Below are 19104 nucleotides of genomic sequence, written 5' to 3'. Positions count from 1 at the left end.
CAAAAAGGATCACCTAGCAATAATAAGGACTTATGAAGAGACCCGTAGAGCTTGAACAAGAGAAAATGAGAAGAAGAGGGCTAGAATGATGATCGGGGGTTGCCTAGTACAGCCACTCTGACGCTCAAGTAAGTTTCTGGTAGAGGAGAAATAAAGAAGAACAATAGTCTAGGGTTTGTGGATATGCGTGCACGCATACCTGCGCTCATAGGATTGGGCTATCTTTTATAGAGTTACGATCATGCTCCAAGTGCTACGAGATTCACGCTGATGTTATCCACGTTTCCTGGAATAAATTGCAACATTACCCATCTCTTCCACACTAAACGACGATGTTTTCCACGTTCTTCAGGGAATAATATAATAGTAATGTTACTCGTATCTTTAGCGAGTAATAGCTTATCATCTTGATTGCCAACTATCGAAGACACCACTCGAGTTAGTTGGGGTGCTCCGGAATTGAGATCGACACTGCGTTGGAGTCGACATGGAGTCGGAGTTGCATAGAGACGGGATAACCTTATATTGACTTTGACTGCCACCTTCACGAGACTATTGACCTTTCTCTAACCATGTAACATCCTTGATTACCCCTTATCAGCTATGATAAATCTACTTAATTATTGAGCTATATATAGAAAATGAGGTCCTCGGGGTCATGGTGTCATGGTAGGACATCCAGGTTGTCACTCAGACACCCGTGATTTGAATCCCAGCTACGGCGTATTTATAGGAATTTTTTCTCCAAATGGGAGACATAACCAAAGGATGTCGGGCTTCTGGGCTGACCGCCGCATGTGCTTCTCGATTTATCCTGATGATTGATGGAAAACTTTTGTGGAACCAGACCGATCATCTAGGGAGAGTCAATAAGGCTAACTAAAATTATTATATATATATATATATATATACCCAAAAATATTTTTAAATTTTACTTTTTTTATATCTAATGTTATAATTCAATCCTTAAATCTTAAAAATAAAAATTTATTGATATAACAGAAAACTTAAACAAATATCACCATAAGCACCTCCCGCGAGAGATGTACACTGCGTCCAAATTGGACCCAGGGATAAAAGGTTATGTGTAACAAATATCATTCCGGCTAATGCTTATGATAAAATAATTTGATAATTTTGGGGTTTAGGATTTATTGTTAAAAAATTAATTTCCTCGCATTTATAATGATTTGTCAAAAATAAAATCTAATTAAACCGGATATCCCATTCCATAATGATTTTTTTATTATAAAGTTATTACAAAATTATAAATATATAATGATCACTAAATATATTTGTTAAGACATTATAACCATTACAATAAATTTAATTATATTAAAAAACATGGTGCGTACTTATGAGTACGGGATAAACAAAAGTCTAGTTAAATCGACTTAATTTATCAAATTTAAAAATTTAATTCAATTATTTCATAATTTTATATTTTTTTAAAAAATCAATCTATTAGCTTGATTTTAAAAAACTTTATTCGATTAAACCGAATAATTAAAAAAAACGGAACGGACAAATCTCCTACGTTATTAAAAAAAATTGATTTCGATTTTGATTAAATCTCTCATAATTCTATCATTATTAAAACATTAGATTAATTCGATTTTCAACCAAATTAATTAATATTTTATTAGTTTAATTTTTTTAACTTTTATTAAAAAAAATCAGTTGGTTTGATTATTTTGAAAAAAAATTGATTTATTCGATGATTAATTTAATTCAATTTAATTTTAATTGAATATTTAGAGCTAATGACCACTTAGTGTTAATATATATTTTTTAAATTTTCACTTCTTTTTTATCTAAATACTATACCCTAAAAAATAAAATAAAAATTATGCTGGGCGCACAGTGCTGACGCCTAATTGTGAAAGTATGCTGTAAACCCAACGTAATATTTTTTTTTTTAAATCACTGGTTATGTAAATTAAATTTTATTTTAAAGTTTGGGAGTTAAGTTATCGTATTAAATAAAAAAAATTAAAATACTTTTTTTTAAATGCTATCCTTATTTTGAAGAAATCCTCAGATTTTAATTTTATCCTTATAAAGATTAATTGATAATAAGATCCTGTTTACTTGCTATTGACTAAGTTAACACGATTTTGTCTACCAATTTTATTTTAATGTTGAAGTATCTTAAAGGCAATTAAAGATCACGAAATATTTGAGAAAATCAAAGTAATTAAGTCTAAACTATTGCTAAATAAGTCCGCCGCGACGCTTTGTACATAGTTAACAGAATAAATAAACAAACGTAATTTAACAGGGAGCGGAAGAGACGGCGGAAAAAGAAGTTATTTCGTTTTATAGCGTTTTATTTTTTTTATTCAGTAGGAAAGTAACGAAAAAAAATAAAAGGAAGGAAAATTGCGGAAATCCAGTTTCATTTCCTAGCGGAGGAAGACGGCCTCAATTTCTATCCCTCCTCTTCCGCTTCTTCCCCTCGCGTCCGCCCTCCCATCTTCCATACCTTCGATCGCCATCTTTGCATCGTCGTCGACTGATCGCGACCCTAGCCCTCGCCAGTTCCTCTTCCGTCTTTGAGCTCCCGATCTGTTCGTCGCCGCTTCCCTTTGCCGCCTCGATGCGGCGTCGGAACTGAGGTGATGGTACCGGATTCATCCGGGGATGGTCGCCGCGCTGTCGGCTTGACGAATTCGAGAACTGCTGACGTGGTCCGTGATCTCGGCGCTGCACCGGGTTCTAGGTTCAGGTCGTTGGCGCGCGGATGACGGTGGCCCGGTGGGGCTGATCGGTAGGGCTTCTATGGCGGAGGCTGATTCCAGTAACGTGGGGGCGGATGGATCTCGCTGCACTCCGTCCGGGGCTTCTCTGACTTGGAATCCTCTTTGGAGCGCTTTCCGCCCGTATGTTTCTCCTGCCCAGTCATCTGGGGAGTACTCGCCAGAATCCCGCGGAAGTGACACCAACAACCTTCGGAAGATCGTCAAAAAATCCGTACTTCTTTTCCTTCCGCTCATAGCTCGTTTTTAGCTTTCCTGCAACCACTGAAACTAGTGTAGTTTATCTGTTTTTACTTTTTTTGATTTCGTAGTCACAAGGCGCTCCATCTCAAAGATTGGTAATTACAGTTTCAGGGATCAAGATTTTCAACTATATATGTATATGCATATAACAAATTCCGAGTCACACCTGCTTTGACTTTATGCAAATTCCATCCTGTGAATTAATACTAGAAAAAGAAATGATTCAATCTCATGCTGTGTCTTTAATGAGTTCATGCAATACCATAGTCCAATTTAGATTGACTAGATGTATATGAGCTGAAGGTCCAATTTAGGTGGCATGTTGAGTCTATTAGAGTGTACCTTAGTGCACGTTAATTTTTTACAATCAAGCTACTGTATATGTGGGGGGTTTTGTAGCTATTCTTTTTATCCAGATATGGGAAATTTCATTTTGTAAGACTCCTCAAATGACAATAACATGTCTGCAGTTTGTATTTCTGATTTACTAGTAATATTAAAAATGTGTTCAAACATTTTTTCCCTTGTTAGCATATTTATTTTCTTAAACTTTTTCTGCAAAGTTGTATTTTTGTACTTATAAAATGGCTATGATTATATAACAATTTTTTTTTACAAAAATAGATAGAAAGTCGTGTGCTTTATGTTGGAGTCAACAATTAGAATTGTTAGAATATGTAGTTTTAGTCTCACAAACTATATTTAGTCATTATGAATTACATTGGAGTTCATAAATCTGCTTGTGATTATTCTCTTTTTACTTGAATAAAACAATTTCATCCCTCCCAAATGGTACCTAAGCAGATTTTTCTCTAGGCTTAGAGTTTCTTCTTCAATCTCTTTAGGTGATTATTGTGGATTTGATATAGTCGTATGACAGAGACAGTGACTTTTTTGGTATGTTAGTCATAAACTTAACATGAGACATAAAATTGATGAAAACTTGTTAGTTGTTAGGTTTAGCATTTAGTCTTGCTTTGTTAGATTAGCCATTGGGTATAATATTAATTGGTATTGATCTAATATCCTCTGAATAAGACTACTTATTATTTCAACTTTTTAGATTTAGAGCCAGGTTCTTTGCTTGGGTTAAAGATTTTAATTTATGAATCTCTATTAAAGGGATAAGCCGGATAAGCCTATGATAACATAGCGAGCCGTCATCTTTTGCTCCTTTATTCTTTACTCTCTTCTCATTCACTGGAACATACTACTCTCTTAACTCTAGTTTCTTGGAATTTTTACTGAGAATCGAACTTTAAGAAGGAAACTTACTCTTGGTTGTCATTGCTTAGATGCGATCTCTTGGTCTCTTTGTTGACCTTGATGCAGCAGATATATGGAGTTCTCTTGTGGGATTACTTCATATGCCCCCAATATAGTTGTTGGCTTTGTCACTTCCCTTATCAAATATAACCGCGTTGCCTCTTTGCAATTCTATCATATGCCTCAGCAACCAACACAAATGCTCGTCAAACCAGCATCTTCTGACCTGCACACAATGAAGGTTTTTTCCAAACCCACTTCAAATCTGAAGCCTATATGGGGCCTAGAGCATCATACCAAGTGCTCTAAAAACATACTGTACATTGTCATTCTCTAAAACACCTTTTTTTTTTTGTAAAAAAGTAGATTCTAACAAATGACAACATTCAAAATAGCAAATATTGAGAAAAGTCATATAAAAAAGATTTTGAATTACCAATGTGTCTTCCTCTTCTTAGTCTCTCTTCCTCAAGATGATTTTGAACAAGGCCTCTCATTGCCTAACCAATTTTTTTTTTTCAATATTCTTTTACTTTATGACTTCAAAGAGATTAGGTACTTTATCTCTTTCTCGTGCAATGTTTTATTCCTCTCTTGGAATCGATAAACATTAGCCTGTTTATAATTGGATGAGATTGCACTATTATTTTAAACTAAATCCCAACATTCACTATCAAATGAATGAAGTGCATACTGCATATGATACTTATTTACATTTTGTTCATTACTGTTAGAATGGACGTTTATGCACCAAGCTGTTTATACTGATTCAGAAGGACCAATGTTTGAACCTATAGCTTGGCAGTGATTGTATACCATTGCATTGTTATTCTTTCGTCTGGTCTTGCATGGACCTTATTTGAAGGAAATGATTGATATAACCAAACACTAATAACTGCTACTTAGTTCGTTGATGGCATCCTATGTTGAGTGACCTGTATTAGTAGAACAGGTGTTTAAAACCTTGTTGCATGTCAAGGCATACACTATGCATGCCACCCAGCATTGTGCCACAAATTTGGATGTGATTGACTTCATAGTGTGACTGCAATGTGCTGTTTAGTATTTACTCCATGCTTGTTCAGTACCTGAATGAAACCCATGTTAACCAGGGTAGGTGGTATCCTTCTTTAATTATACCAAGTGAGCTTGGATGTTTTGAATTCTTTGGTTTACAGATTTAATCATCTACTTTCTTACCTTTCTGAATGTTTGTACAACATTTTCCTTTAGGATTTTTTTTTGTAACACGAAGCCAGCCAATAGATTAAGCTGCTTCATGAGAAAATGAAGTATTGTCTCACACTTAACTGTAAATTCCCATCCGGAACTTGTGCTATTGATCTAGTTGCCATGCAGAGTTTCATAGACATGTTGGTATATACCATTTCAATTGCAATATTTGACAGTACAAAGCCACATATTAGTTACTGATGAAATTTGTTCATCCAGCTTGTACCAAAAGTGACCAAGGGTATAGTTGAAACTTTCCAAGCATGCAATCCAGCCTTTAGATATTCAGAGTCACTGAATCCAAAACGATTCCTAACCAATCCATCCACTGGAGTACTGAATGATGGTTTTGACAATGCCAATTCAGATCTCATCTTGTATGTGAACTTTGAGCTGGTCAACTCAGAAACAAAAGGAAGGTTAGGCTTCTCACATTAATTACAATTAATTAATTTTGTACACCTCATTTTCTATTTATTTAAATTTAACCTTTGTTGTATTAAGATACAACATTAACAGTCTTTTCTGACAGTAAAGGTCTGAGTTTAATGTACTTCCCTGTTTCTAACGTTCTTTGTTTTTTTTGATCAATTGATTTGTATTACATGATGTAATTAACTTTAAGGCTGTGTTTTTTTTCCCCCAATTGTCGTCAATTCTCTGTTAATCTTTGTAAATGACATTTGGTTTTGAGTCACGGTTGGACAAATGCTAGAAATATCATAAGTCAATATGATTGATATACATTGTTATAGTGCTGATCAGACTGACGTACCCGGAGGCGATTATCCTTAGAGATCTGAAACCATGATTGAGGTCTTAAATTTTGACTACATAATTGAAAGACAGAATGGACAATGTTTGAGTTGTTGACTATGGGAACTTAAGATATTTGATGCTAAATATTTGTATCATTAATTTACCCGTAACAGCTTTTGTACTTATGCCCCTTTTGGATTTTAGGTACATCGTCAAAGATGCCCTTGGCCAAGGGACCTTTGGACAGGTTGCCAAATGCTGGGATCTGGAATCTAACAAATATGTTGCTGTGAAGATAATTAAGAACCAACCTGCTTACTATCAGCAGGCAGTGGTTGAGTTCTCTATTCTGGACATGGTAAATGATGCAAACGAAGATTTGTGCATGTTTATATCTAACTGTTTGGATACATGACAACTATTTTCAGTGTTTTTCTAATCTTTTCAGTTAAATAAGAAGTATGATCCTGATGATAAACATCACATAGTCCGGATCCTTGATTATTTTGTATTTCATCGACACTTGTGCATATCCTTTGAAATGCTTGGCTCAAATCTGTAAGCCGTCTTTTGATATATATTTGAACATCTAACATAGTTTTGGTGTTGTAAAAAATGAATTCTCTATTTATATGGTTGTTGGCACTGATGTGCTGAGTGTTGTAGGTATGAACTAATCAAAATGAACCACTTCAAAGGTTTGCCTTTGAACATTGTGCAGGCGTTCTCAAAGCAGGTGAGAGGTGTCATTCAATATTCAAGTTTTGATTTTAGACAGATTATCAACTTAGGTTGAATAGAAGCTTGTTTTATATGATTTCTTCATACATTTTATGCCAATTTTCTTAGATCTTGCATGCATTGGTTGTCATGAAAGATGCTGGTATAATTCATTGTGATATGAAGCCAGAAAACATACTCATTTCTACAAGGTGAGGTGCTAATTGTAAGAGCAGGAAAGATCTTTTTTCATATCTACTTGTTCACTGAATATGGATACAAATCTTCTCTGAATCTATAGACTGAAGCCACCACAAATAAAAGTTATTGATTTTGGATCAGCCTGTGTGGAAGGTCGCACAGTCTACTCTTACATACAGGTCCTTGCCTATCTCATTATTAATCTTACACACAAGAATACTATGTTAAGAATAATGGTTGTTGAATGTTTAGTATACATTTAAAATCTTGCTATACTTGTTACTATGTGTTGCAGAGCCGCTACTATAGGTCTCCTGAAGTTCTTCTTGGTTATCCGTATCCTTACATGTCTATCTTTTACAATCAGCAGCATCGAGATTTATCTTTTTCTCATTAGAGTGCTGATATCAAATTGAGAGCATTTGTTATTTCTTTGTAAATAATTCATATTTGTAATCACCAGATAGAAGTGTTTTGTGCTTAATATTTCTGCAAGATATACGACTTCAATTGATATGTGGTCATTTGGATGCATTGTTGCTGAGTTATTTCTTGGCTTGCCTTTGTTTCCTGGAGCCTCTGAATACGATCTCCTTAACCGGATGACAGAGATACTTGGGTAGGTATTTGTTTCCCTGCTCCTTTTTAAGTTTGCACATTTTTTGTTCCAGTGTGCTACAGCTAATGAGTTGAGTAGTTTGTGAAATTGTAGATTTTATTAATCTTAGAGCTGTTTCTTTTTGTGTTTGCTTTGAGTGAACATTTATTGTTTGCGATGATAAAGGAGCTTAAATAATATTGCTATCCTTCTAGTATTACACTGAGATTAATCTAAGTTAATCTGAGTTTCAACCTACATCCATATTACTATGCTAATTAGATTTATTCATATTATCTTATTATAAAGTAAAAACTGTTGGAAGTTGTTGCTCAAATAACCAGGAATTTAATTGGTAGTAAGAATTGTGTCATATTTTTTTCTCCTCCATTACTCGTGATGTTTTCTTTGTTATTGATGCCAACCACCAGTCTAACACCGAAATAACTCGAAGATAAGATCTGAGAAGGTTCTGAGTAGTATTAAATATTAATTAGTTATAGAATATAGATTAGATTGCAGATTTGTGTGCAGATCATCTTTCTTTTACTAGGCATGGCAATTCAAAACAAATTAACTGCAACTATTCTTGATGTATGCCATTACATACTGTAGGTTCTATTTGTGTATCCCATTTACTTCTACATATAATTTATAAATCTTCAAAATTAAGTTGATTAGTGGATGAATTTTGATTTAATAATTTAATCTCTGCTTTCTGGGATTTTCATCATTCTTAGTGGACTCATATTTAATAAATCCTTTTCAAGAATTTTGTTTAGTATTCATGCAAATTATTTAATCCTAGACTTGTTTGGGATATGCACCAGAGCTTGACTAAGAAGCAAGAGTACCTTTAGACGGGGATGACAAATTACAATGACTATTGTGTCAACTTTGTTCTTCTACATGTGCTACTCTATTCTACACAGCTTGTGGCATCCCATTAATAATTACTTGTGAATCTGCTAGTGTCTTATAGGACGCTATTTTCCTTTGTTGGTTGAGGTGCTTAGCTCCAAGCAAGAAGATATATGCAGTTAAAATTTTCATGCAGTTAAACTAATTTCTTGCATATACAATTTGTTGACACTAACATCATATAGGGTAACATAAGAAAGCTAGTTGATAGCTGATCATCTGAGCATATAGGATTGCTTGCATATTAGTAAATTGAGTGTGCAGGCTTGTCAATTGTGCTCATATATCTAGCAATATCCATTTTTTTAAGTGGATGGTAAATAAGTGTCTTTTGTTTTGTTATTTTGGTCCTTATCCATCCTCCTATCTATCTATCCAAGTAAATAATATAATGGAAACACTATTCCATCTTATCATCTATCTTTCCAACTTAATGCATCCTCTACTTTCTCTTATTTACTTGTCTTTTTTTCCCCCATTATTTAAAAATGACTTCTTTGCTTGGCTGTTCTGTCATCTCTGATTTTATTGCTCCCATATATTTTTTTTTGCACTTATCATAATTATGTTATATGGTTTAGCCTTGTCAGCCATTGAATCTTCCTTTAGGTTAACATTTTTTTAAATAATATTTTTGATGCAACAAGCAAGTGTAAACATGCTTTTCATGTATTAATTTTCAGAATATGTTGCTTGTATTTTGGTTCCCCTCGTCCTTTCATCATGGCGGTTATTAGTCTAGTGATAAGTTTGACTTACAATTTTAGATCCATTCTGGGATAAACTTGTAGAACCATGCAACACTTACACATTCCCATCACTCTCAATTTTGCTTCATCTTCATACTCCTATTGATTTGGATCTAAAGGAATTTTTTCTTGTTTCTAAAATTTAAAATGGGAAGGGGTAACTATATTTCTTTAAACTGCATTGCCATAGTAAGACTGGAAATGGACTGTGTTTTAAGAATCTAACAGAGAACAATAGGGGTTTGATTCTATTGATTTAGTGGTTTTATTACTTAATTCTGTTGGTTGATTACTAAAGCTGCCCCAGATTGCTAATGGTGATTTTGGTCTGATATTTTATGCAGCGGACAACCACCTGATAGTTTGCTTAGGGATGCAAAAAATACTAGCAAATTTTTTAAGCATGTTGGTAGTATTCATCGTTCAGAGCATGATGGGACCTCCAAGGGAATCATTAGTGCTTATCGTATTCTGACTGAGGATGAATATGAATCAGTAAGTTTTGATAATGTTGTAAGAGATAATTGTTTCATATCTTCCACATTTTAAGACATGTATTTTTCTTCTGATATTTCCAAAGAGAGAGTCAAAAAAACCAGCCATTGGAAAGCACTACTTTAATTATGTAAAGTTGGATGATATTGTTGCCAACTATCCATACAGAAAAAATTTGTCAGAGAAGGAGAAGTCAAAAGGTTAGATGACAAGGTTGTATATCATGAAGTGGATTACAAGGTTGTATTTCACAGATGCTGATAGCATTTGCTTATTAACTTTTTAAGATTGTAAACATTTTGCAGAAAGCTTAACCCGCTTAGCCTTGGTTGATTTCTTGAGGGGTCTTGTTGAATTTGACCCTGGAAAACGGTGGTCTCCTTTGCAGGTTATCATTCTAATTTGGTTTGTTACTTGTAGTCTTGTATTGTCAATAGTTTATGGAGTTGCTATTCCTATTTAAGCAATTACATATGGTGTCTCATTTTCAGGCTTCAGGTCATCCATTCGTCACTGGAGACCCATTCGAACTTCCTTATAAACCACCCCCTGAGTCTCCAAGAATTGTAAGTTCTATTAAAACCAAACCTTATGATATCTACTATAGTTGTGATCTGTGCATATTAACTAACTCCAGCATCATCTGATTTGATGCTTGGCATTTGGTTGAGATCTCTCAGTTTGTAACTTATCTTATGCTTTATGTCTTTATATTTAATAGTTATATGTTAATTGTTTCGGATATTTGGTAGCTTCCATTTCTTTCTTCACTGATATATCTGCATGGCTTCATGACAATGAATTTATGTCAATTAAGTTATCCTCTGCTTGCTTTTAGATTCTGAAGGGTACTGTTGCTATGAGGGTTCTTACTCTGGATTGTTGTTAGATACTAAACTAAGCATTTTTTTTTTAATTTATTGGAAATTTTAGCCAGTCATGCCTACTACTGTAACTGTGGATCACAATCCAGGAGGTGGTCATTGGCTAGCTGCTGGTCTTTCTCCTCAGGTCATTGTGAAACCCCATTGTCATTTTTGACCTGTAAACCATCTGATTTGATGATCATTTCATCATAACTTTTAGTTATAAGTTTATTGTTAATTTGATGTCCTTGTGAAGAAATCTATTCATTTTTCAGGTTTCAAGTGTTAACAAATATTTATCACAAAGCCCTCACTTTCACAAGGTGCCTATGTCTTATGGAAGCAGTTATGGAAGCTTTGGGAGCCATGGTAGTTATAATGATAATACAGGTCTAGAAAGCAATTATGGAAGCTATGGTGACATTAACACTGTTCACGCCTACAATTCACCACTTGGTCCATCTGGGTTCAACATGCATGTACAAGTTGGAGGACCATTTCTTGGAGCCAGTCCAGATGCCAGGCAGAGATCTCAGCTATCTCATGGAAATGGGTACAGTGTTAGCCCTTATGGAGGTCTGGGACCAATGTCTCTTGGAGTAAGTCCCTCTCAGTTTACTCCTCCAAGTTCTCAGATGCAGATTTCATCAGCTTCACCTGGAAAATATGGTCCAACATCACCAGTTAGAGGTGGTACTCGGGGTGTCTCATTGGGCAAAGCAGCTGTTGTTGGTCAGTATAATAAAAGAAGTGTGGGCTACCCCACTATGTGTATGCAGTCTTATGGAAGCGCATCAGAGCATGGGCAAGGATTTTGTAGTGATGGCATGACGTCTAACTATTCAGAGGCTCAGTCTCCGGGGCATGTTGGTTCTCATATTGCAATTTTAGTTGGCAGTCATTCTAACTGGAGGCAACAGATGGGAGGAGCAAATGGCTCTTGTAGTCTTACTTCTGCCAATCTGAAAGGTTATCCCGCATCTTACATGCATAACTCCTCCACGCCTTCTTCTCACAGATCAGAAGTTTCATTTGATAAAATAGAAGTAAGTAGTTCATCAGTGCCTCATCCTGGAGAATGGGACCCTGGATACAGGTAAAAACTGAATCCTGGATCCTGCAAACCTATTGTTTATTCTAGAACTTAGTCATTTCTTTTCTACCTTAATTGGCTTTTGATGCATTCAATGTACCTAGGCTTAATAATATTTTAGTGGGGCTGTAGGATTAACTATTATGACAAGATGGTTATTAGCGGATACAGTAAAGAGGTCTAGCCCAGTTTATTTTATATTTTATCTATGGAAATCACAAAGCTTCCATCTAATCTTGTCTAGAAAGTGTTATTTTTTATTCAAAAACATTAAATGTTTATTATGATTATGATTATTATTTACTTCTTTTTTTTTCAAATAGTTCAAATGCTAGTAGATGATTGCTTTTACTAACAAGATTCAACCAATGTTATGGTTTTCTCTCTCTTAATTTTAATGATATTTGGCTAATTGGCTAAGACATTCATTTTAGTTTGTCTTATGCACTTTCTTCTGTTTTTACCACCGATGTGTAGTGCACACATGACAACTGATGGATTTCGTTTGTCATGTGTTACAATCCTTTGTATACTACACCTGGCAGTGTGTTTAAATCTATTACATATATACTACATATGAAAGGTTATCATAAATTAAGGATGTCTTGAGTTCATATAATCACTGTGTAAAATTCAGATAGATTTTACATTGAGTTCTTATTGTTCCCCACTCTAAATCTATTACAGATATACTCCTATTACTGGAAAAGCAAAAATTTATGGATGTTTGGTAATGTTAGGATTCCGTGTTATGGTTTATTTTTGAATTTCTTGGCTTTTTTGCAGTTATTTAGATTACAGCTTAATCATCTAAATGCTTTATATTTCTTTTTTCCCCTTTCCCAGTGATGAATCCCTTTTAGAAGAGGATAACATAGACAGCAGCTCACTAAGAACTGAATTTGCGAATTGCACGCGCCTTGATGACCGATCAGATGTTGCCAGTCTTGCAGGCGGGAATAACAGATATAGCCTTGGTCATAATCAAGCTCGTGTAAGTTCAAAATTCCTACCATCAAACCAAAGGTATCACAATCATCTATTCCGCTTTGTTATCAGTGATAGATAGTTGATTTCTGCAGTTTAGTGCTGATAGCAGATGTGATGCTGAATGTCATACAATGTGTGCATGACACTGCTTTGTTTTGTTAATATGATTTTTTTTTATCTCATATTATCTGATGCTATCCTTGCTTGGGTTTTGGTTGATCATATCTTCCTATCAAACTTCTATTAGTCATTGAAATTGGTGGGAAGTCCTTGCATATTGTATCCCACAAGTTGTGAATGGTACTTATTCATGGTTATTTTTAGTATGCCTCCTGCCCCTTTGGTCTATTTACTTGTGCTCTAGGTTTACTCTTTTGTCCTTTTTCATTACTTTTCGAACAACTATAACCTCTCTCATGATATCTCTTTGCTAATATTTCATTCGACCATATGGCTATAGCATCCGTGCTCATTATTTTCTTTGCTCAATTATGTGCTGCAAATGAAAACAATTCCATGAATGAGACGTTTGAAGTTTCTATTCTAATGTGTGAGCATCTTAACTCATTTAGCTAGCTTACCACATGACAACTGGTATAAAGATTGTGTTGAGTCATGCACTTCATTGCATCCTGTTGCCTCCAAATGCAATAACGTATTTGTGAGTTTAACATATCCAGCCACACAAATTTAATTTACTAGTTCAACTTGACTTTTTGCCATCTTTAGAAAAAATTAAACATATTCACAAATGTTATGTCTAATTTAATGTAACAAATCAAGATAGCAAGAAGGAAGAGATCAACTTGCTGAAAATGATATAGTATTCAGAGAAATATATATAAATAGTTGAGAAAAAAAAAGGGTATCACTTTGATTGGGTTTGATGTAGACTTAGCTACTAAAGCATCAGAACTAATGAAGTATCATAAGCAAGGAGGAGATCCAAATTCTTGTTTATCTTGTAGTATAAACTTAATCATGATTATAAGAAACTCAATATGATTAATCTATGGATGAATAAGAAGAGCAGGGAAAGTAATATAAAAGTTCACTGTGGGTAATCTTTTTTCGTGCTTAAAATTTATTCCTTTTCTTCCCCTCTCTTTCTTTCCTTGTATTCATCCACCCAAGTAGGGTTGATCAATGGGTTCAAAACTCAACCAGCCAAAGTGAACAAACCAAAATGATTTTTTTTTTTTGACAACCTGATATAAACCCTAAACCAATTGAACTTGGCCACTAAAACTAACAAAGTGAACTCTAAACCGATATAAAATGAGTTAATTGGGTTGATCAATGGGTTCAAAACTCAACCAACCAAAGTGAACAAACCAAAATGATTTTTTTTTTTTGACAAACCGATATAAAACCTAAACCAATTGAACTTGGCCACTAAAACTAACAATGTGAACTCTAAACCGATATAAAATGAGTTAATTCGGTCGGTTATTGAATTAACTGAATTGAGTCTCCGATTCAGGTACAACAGTCACCATATAACAGTTGACTGATATTGGTTCGGTTTAATTGAATTCTAAATTTTAAAATCAAGGCCGAACCGAATAAATTAAAATAATCAAGATTTTTTTTAAAAAAAATGAATTTTCAAATTAACCAAACTGAACTTTTGACTTCTGTCACTTCCGTCGGTTAGTGCAGTTTAACCAATATTTTGCTCACCCTTACATCCAAGTGACAAGTCATGAAAGAAAATTGCCAATTATGTACATTAAATCTTAGGACTTTCTAGAAGCTATGATCCCTTTTGCATTTTGTTATTTATTTGTCCATATATTGCACACTTTTTTTTTATCATTTTTGTACAAATATAATTACTAGATGGACTACCCACTGTTTTCAAGATAAATCTTGTAGTTATATGTTCACAATATTGTATTCATTAATAAGAGTGTCAATCAAAGCTAGAATTGTGGAGAGAAGCTCTAGAAACCTAAATTTGTATTACTAAATAGAATATAGGAAAAGAGGTGAGGGTATAATAATAACATGAATGGAGATGAATTTTCAATAAGCTTTAAGCATCTTGGATACATTATTCAACAAAGAGACGTTGACGATGATATTTTTAATAGGATACTTGGAAGTGTATGTTTGCAAATAAAATCTTAAAGTTCAAGTTAGATTTGAAACAACAAAGTAGATGCTATATATGCAATTTCTATCAAAAAATAAAAATCATTTCATATCATTGTAACAAAGTGCTTTTCATTAAATAGAACATATGTTAAATATTTAATTATGATCTATATAATTTTATTTGATTAACTGAGGAGATTTCTTTACAAAGCTAATAAACATGATACCTAGAATATACTAATTACATTCTTCAATTCTTTAGTTAGCAGTAGTTTAAATTCATAAGAAGAGGTGGAGTTGAAATCCACAGGAAAATCCTAGACATCTATGATTAATCTTAGCCAGAATAGTATCTGGATGATCTCGTTGATGTTGGATAGACAACTACAGTTTTGCTAGACAAGCAAGTTGGCAGCCTGGATCGATTGATATCCAACTATCAATGCTGATATTTGTAAGCGTTATACACATACCAGACTTCAACAATTGTGCTACATTCCGCTGCACTGGAGCCTTGTTAGCCCTAATGTTAACATTAGGCCGAAGATACCTTCACTCAAATCGATTAGTTTTGAATCAGAGGGTTTTAAGTTTTAAGAGAAAAGGAAATGTACAGATGTAAGCAATTAGGGAGGTAATTTTTTGTCCATTGTATATTGTTTGTTGCATCTAGCACGTAATTTTAGGGTCTCAGGTTTAACCCCAAGTCCAAAATACAATTGTATTCATGTCCTTTCAATTTTGTTTCTGCACCCTGTTCTTTGGAAGTTCTAACTTCTTAAAATTCAGGATTAATTATAAACCACCTAAGTGCATTACTTAACCTTCATTCTCTTAAAATGGAAATATAATTATATTTGATATCATAGATGTTGGTTTGAAAGTTTTATTTAACTGCTAATATTTTGTTCTACTAATTAATTTATTGTAACATTATTATTTGAATAGAATATGGCATTGCCATATTTTATATTTATTATTTTAACAAATACTTAATGTGATTTTTTATTTTGATCAAAATTATATTTATATTTTATTATGTTTATTTTATATAATTCATGCTAAGTTTTTTTACTTAATTTGGGAAAATAGTTTTTACAACATTTCCTCACATGCAATCAGAAAATGACTTTGAATATAATGTACGGGAAGAAGAGATTTGAGCATGCAGTTTCCAAAGACCCTGAACTAATTTGGAAAAATATTCCATGATATCCTCAGTGAAGTTAAATGTTATACGCTGTAGAATCTGGAAAGAGAAAATATTGTATTGTTTATCATAATAATGAGATCGTCAATGTAGGTGGGGACGTGGGGTATTGGGAAAAAGAGATTTGAGCATGCACTCTCAAAGGCCCTGAAGTAATTTAGGAAAATATTCCATGATATCCATAACGTGAAGTCAAATGTTACAAACTGTAGAATTTGGAAAGAGAATACTTTTTTGTTTATCATAATATTGAGCTCACCAATGTAGATGGGGTATGTATAGACATACTAAAACCCTAAACTTGGACTAAAGTCAGATTAATTCACTAGACCAATAGCTTTATTAATGTACCTTGTAAAATAAAAGTCCCATCAAAATGTACACTTTAGGAAGGAAAATGTGTTTATACTGGGATTTTGTTGATGCTTATTTTTGTTTTATACTCTGCTACCCAAGCTAAGTGTTACAACACTGCTTTACAATTCAGTCACACATACCTGTGTGCTTCTCAGAATCTTGTTCATCCAAGTTGTCAATGTCTCTTTGGAAATTTTAGTTCTATACCGTACAGCTCATTGTTTCCTATTTGTTTGATTTCAGAACAGATGGACTTCGTCAGGCATATTCATTGGCTGAGGACCCTTCTACCTCTCATGATACACGTGGTGGAAATGGACGTCCACAATTTTCACAGAACCTTCCTAGTCGATTTGGACAGCAATCTATTCATCGGTATAATTATATGAACCCGACCATTATGCATAGTGAAAGAAACCATCAACATGGCCAGCCAGCTCATTTAACTTACAACATAACAGATTCTCATTCTTCCACCAATGCTACGTTCAGCAATAGCATGTCATGGGGTAGTTATACAGCTTTCTTTCTTTTATTGTTTCCTTATCAAATCAACATCATTTTTGCAGTTTCTTTTATTTCACTTTAAGTAGTGATTTTTTGACTGACACATCACATATAGCATACTTATAGTTTGGTTGAACTCATGTTGACAAAATTTTCTTTATTGGGCACGATGGGAAGGATAAACACCTGATAGTGCTGAATGATATTGTAGGGCGGAGGGGTGGACATCCAATGACAACAACCCTACCAATGGCTCATTCAAGAAAGGACTACGGAAATATTTAAGCCTTCCAAATGGGATACTTATTAGTTGGTAGCACCAAAATATTGCTTGCAGTCGCTTTGCTTGTGTTGTTTCTGACTCTCATTAATTGGGCTGTTGATACATTGTTCTTTCACTTAATGTTGTCATTTTGGTAACTTTATATCATCTTTGATGGATTTCGAAAATCTCAACCTCAACCGGTGCTATGCTATCATTCAACATCATTTTTTTTTTGTAGCCAGATTCAGAGGGCAATCCCTATCGTTTCAATTGGTTACATTTTCAAAAAAAAAAAAATCCAGCAGTGACATCTGGAAGGAGCATCTATAATAATGTGGATTGGGTCGGCGATGACAATCTTAAAAAGTCTTCTTCTGTTCCAATTGTTCAACTGGGAAGAACCACAGTGCCATAGCAGGTCTTGCATTTTGAAAGGGATGGTTAAAAGCTTAGCCTCGTTCAGATATGTAATTGTACGGTTACCATTATTATTTGAACTCCATCTGATGTGTAATACTTACCATCCTGAGTCATGAAATGAATTGTTGGGCCAACTTTAAGGACTTTAGGTGGTTGATTGTTGAGCAACAGGACGTCTTTGCCTGGTCACAGCACAATTGTTTGCTTGAGTCTTCTGCGATGATTGATAGATTAATGTACTTGTCTGTCTATCCCGCAAGTTAGTTGTTTAGTATTTGAGGTAGGACGTTCATCATACATGCAGTATCATATGCATTCACGACTGTGGAATGATGATTTTATCGAGCAAAGTATAAAGATTATGGTTTTTTTCATAATCCCTTTTAAAGAGAGGTATTTTACTGAAAAAACATGGACTAACTCTGCAGTCATTTTATGGATTTTTGGCAATCATCTTGAGCTTTGCCCCGTCTGCCTGCTTGGTTTTGCCTCGTAAATATCACATTCTCGATCATCAAATTCTTCGACTTTGCATACATTTATTTCTTTAATATAACTCTTCAAGCCATCCATCGAACTTGCTCGTGCATTTCTTCCTCCCAAGCCATTCACATTGCACAAGTCATTTTGTGAAACAGCGAGTTGGATGTGTTTTCCGTATTAGGAATGCTGAAATCATGATAGTACCTTCAATGTTCATGTGATTTAGGGCAATCTCAAATAGGAGATCTTAAAAGAGATTTATGAAATAAAAAAGCGGAAGAAAAAAAGCTCTAACTAACTATTATGGAAGTAAGATTTGAGGTTTGTAGTTTGAAAGTGATAGTGAAATTTTAAATTTTCTCTTTTATTTTAAAATTAACAATATTGGTAGAGTAAATAATTAATAATTAATGATATAAAAAAGTTAATAATATAAGATCTACATAAAAGTTATAGGGAGAATTTTTATTGGGAAGAAAGTGATAAATTTTTATATTTTTATATAGCCTTGAGGTGACTTATTAGATATTTTAAAAAATCTCATATAAAATTTTAACTATTCAAGATGCCCAAGATCCGAGTAGCTGGAGGTTCATCTTGTCATGGTGTTCAACGAGCTTGTGAAACAACACTTTGTTTATTTTCATTTGTCATGGAGTAGACTTTGTCATGGTGCCTTACCATGCCCATAAGGGTGCGTTTGATTGAGGGTTATTTTTGATAACCTTGAGTATCCATTTAAAGTTATCGACAAAAATCCTGTTTGATTTAGGTAATCGATGATTCCCGAATAATATTCCATGTCTGACACGTCAGCAAAAGGGGCATGCAACCAGGAATCGAAAAATTGAGATTTTTCTTGATTCCGA

At 34.1% G+C, this 19104-nt stretch overlaps 1 protein-coding gene across 1 annotated transcript; it reads left to right on the top strand.

Moving 5' to 3' along the window:
* Positions 1-2383: 2383 nt before the first annotated feature.
* On the top strand, positions 2384-17497 carry LOC122007969 (dual specificity protein kinase YAK1 homolog). The gene is made up of 18 exons (XM_042563514.1): positions 2384-2973; positions 5721-5920; positions 6465-6618; positions 6709-6818; positions 6927-6996; positions 7110-7192; positions 7282-7360; positions 7477-7517; positions 7678-7800; positions 9794-9944; positions 10030-10144; positions 10250-10332; positions 10436-10510; positions 10878-10955; positions 11086-11906; positions 12750-12929; positions 16804-17069; positions 17279-17497. The coding sequence occupies exons 1-18, from the start codon at positions 2782-2784 to the stop codon at positions 17350-17352; spliced, it is 2895 nt and encodes a 964-aa protein (XP_042419448.1). The 5' UTR covers positions 2384-2781; the 3' UTR covers positions 17353-17497.
* Positions 17498-19104: the final 1607 nt, after the last annotated feature.

This window comes from Zingiber officinale, chromosome 8A (assembly GCF_018446385.1).
Source record: "Zingiber officinale cultivar Zhangliang chromosome 8A, Zo_v1.1, whole genome shotgun sequence".
In the NCBI taxonomy this organism is placed as follows: domain Eukaryota; kingdom Viridiplantae; phylum Streptophyta; class Magnoliopsida; order Zingiberales; family Zingiberaceae; genus Zingiber; species Zingiber officinale.
Note: the sequence above shows the minus strand (reverse complement) of the source record. Positions and strands in the feature narration are given on the sequence as shown.

Coding starts and splice junctions, on each gene's coding strand:
- LOC122007969 (XM_042563514.1), top strand. CDS start 2,782: ATGGCGGAGGCTGATTCCAGTAACGTGGGGGCGGATGGATCTCGCTGC. Junction 6,619..6,708: donor AGTTCTCTATTCTGGACATG/GTAAATGATGCA, acceptor TAATCTTTTCAG/TTAAATAAGAAGTATGATCC. Junction 7,193..7,281: donor AACATACTCATTTCTACAAG/GTGAGGTGCTAA, acceptor CTGAATCTATAG/ACTGAAGCCACCACAAATAA.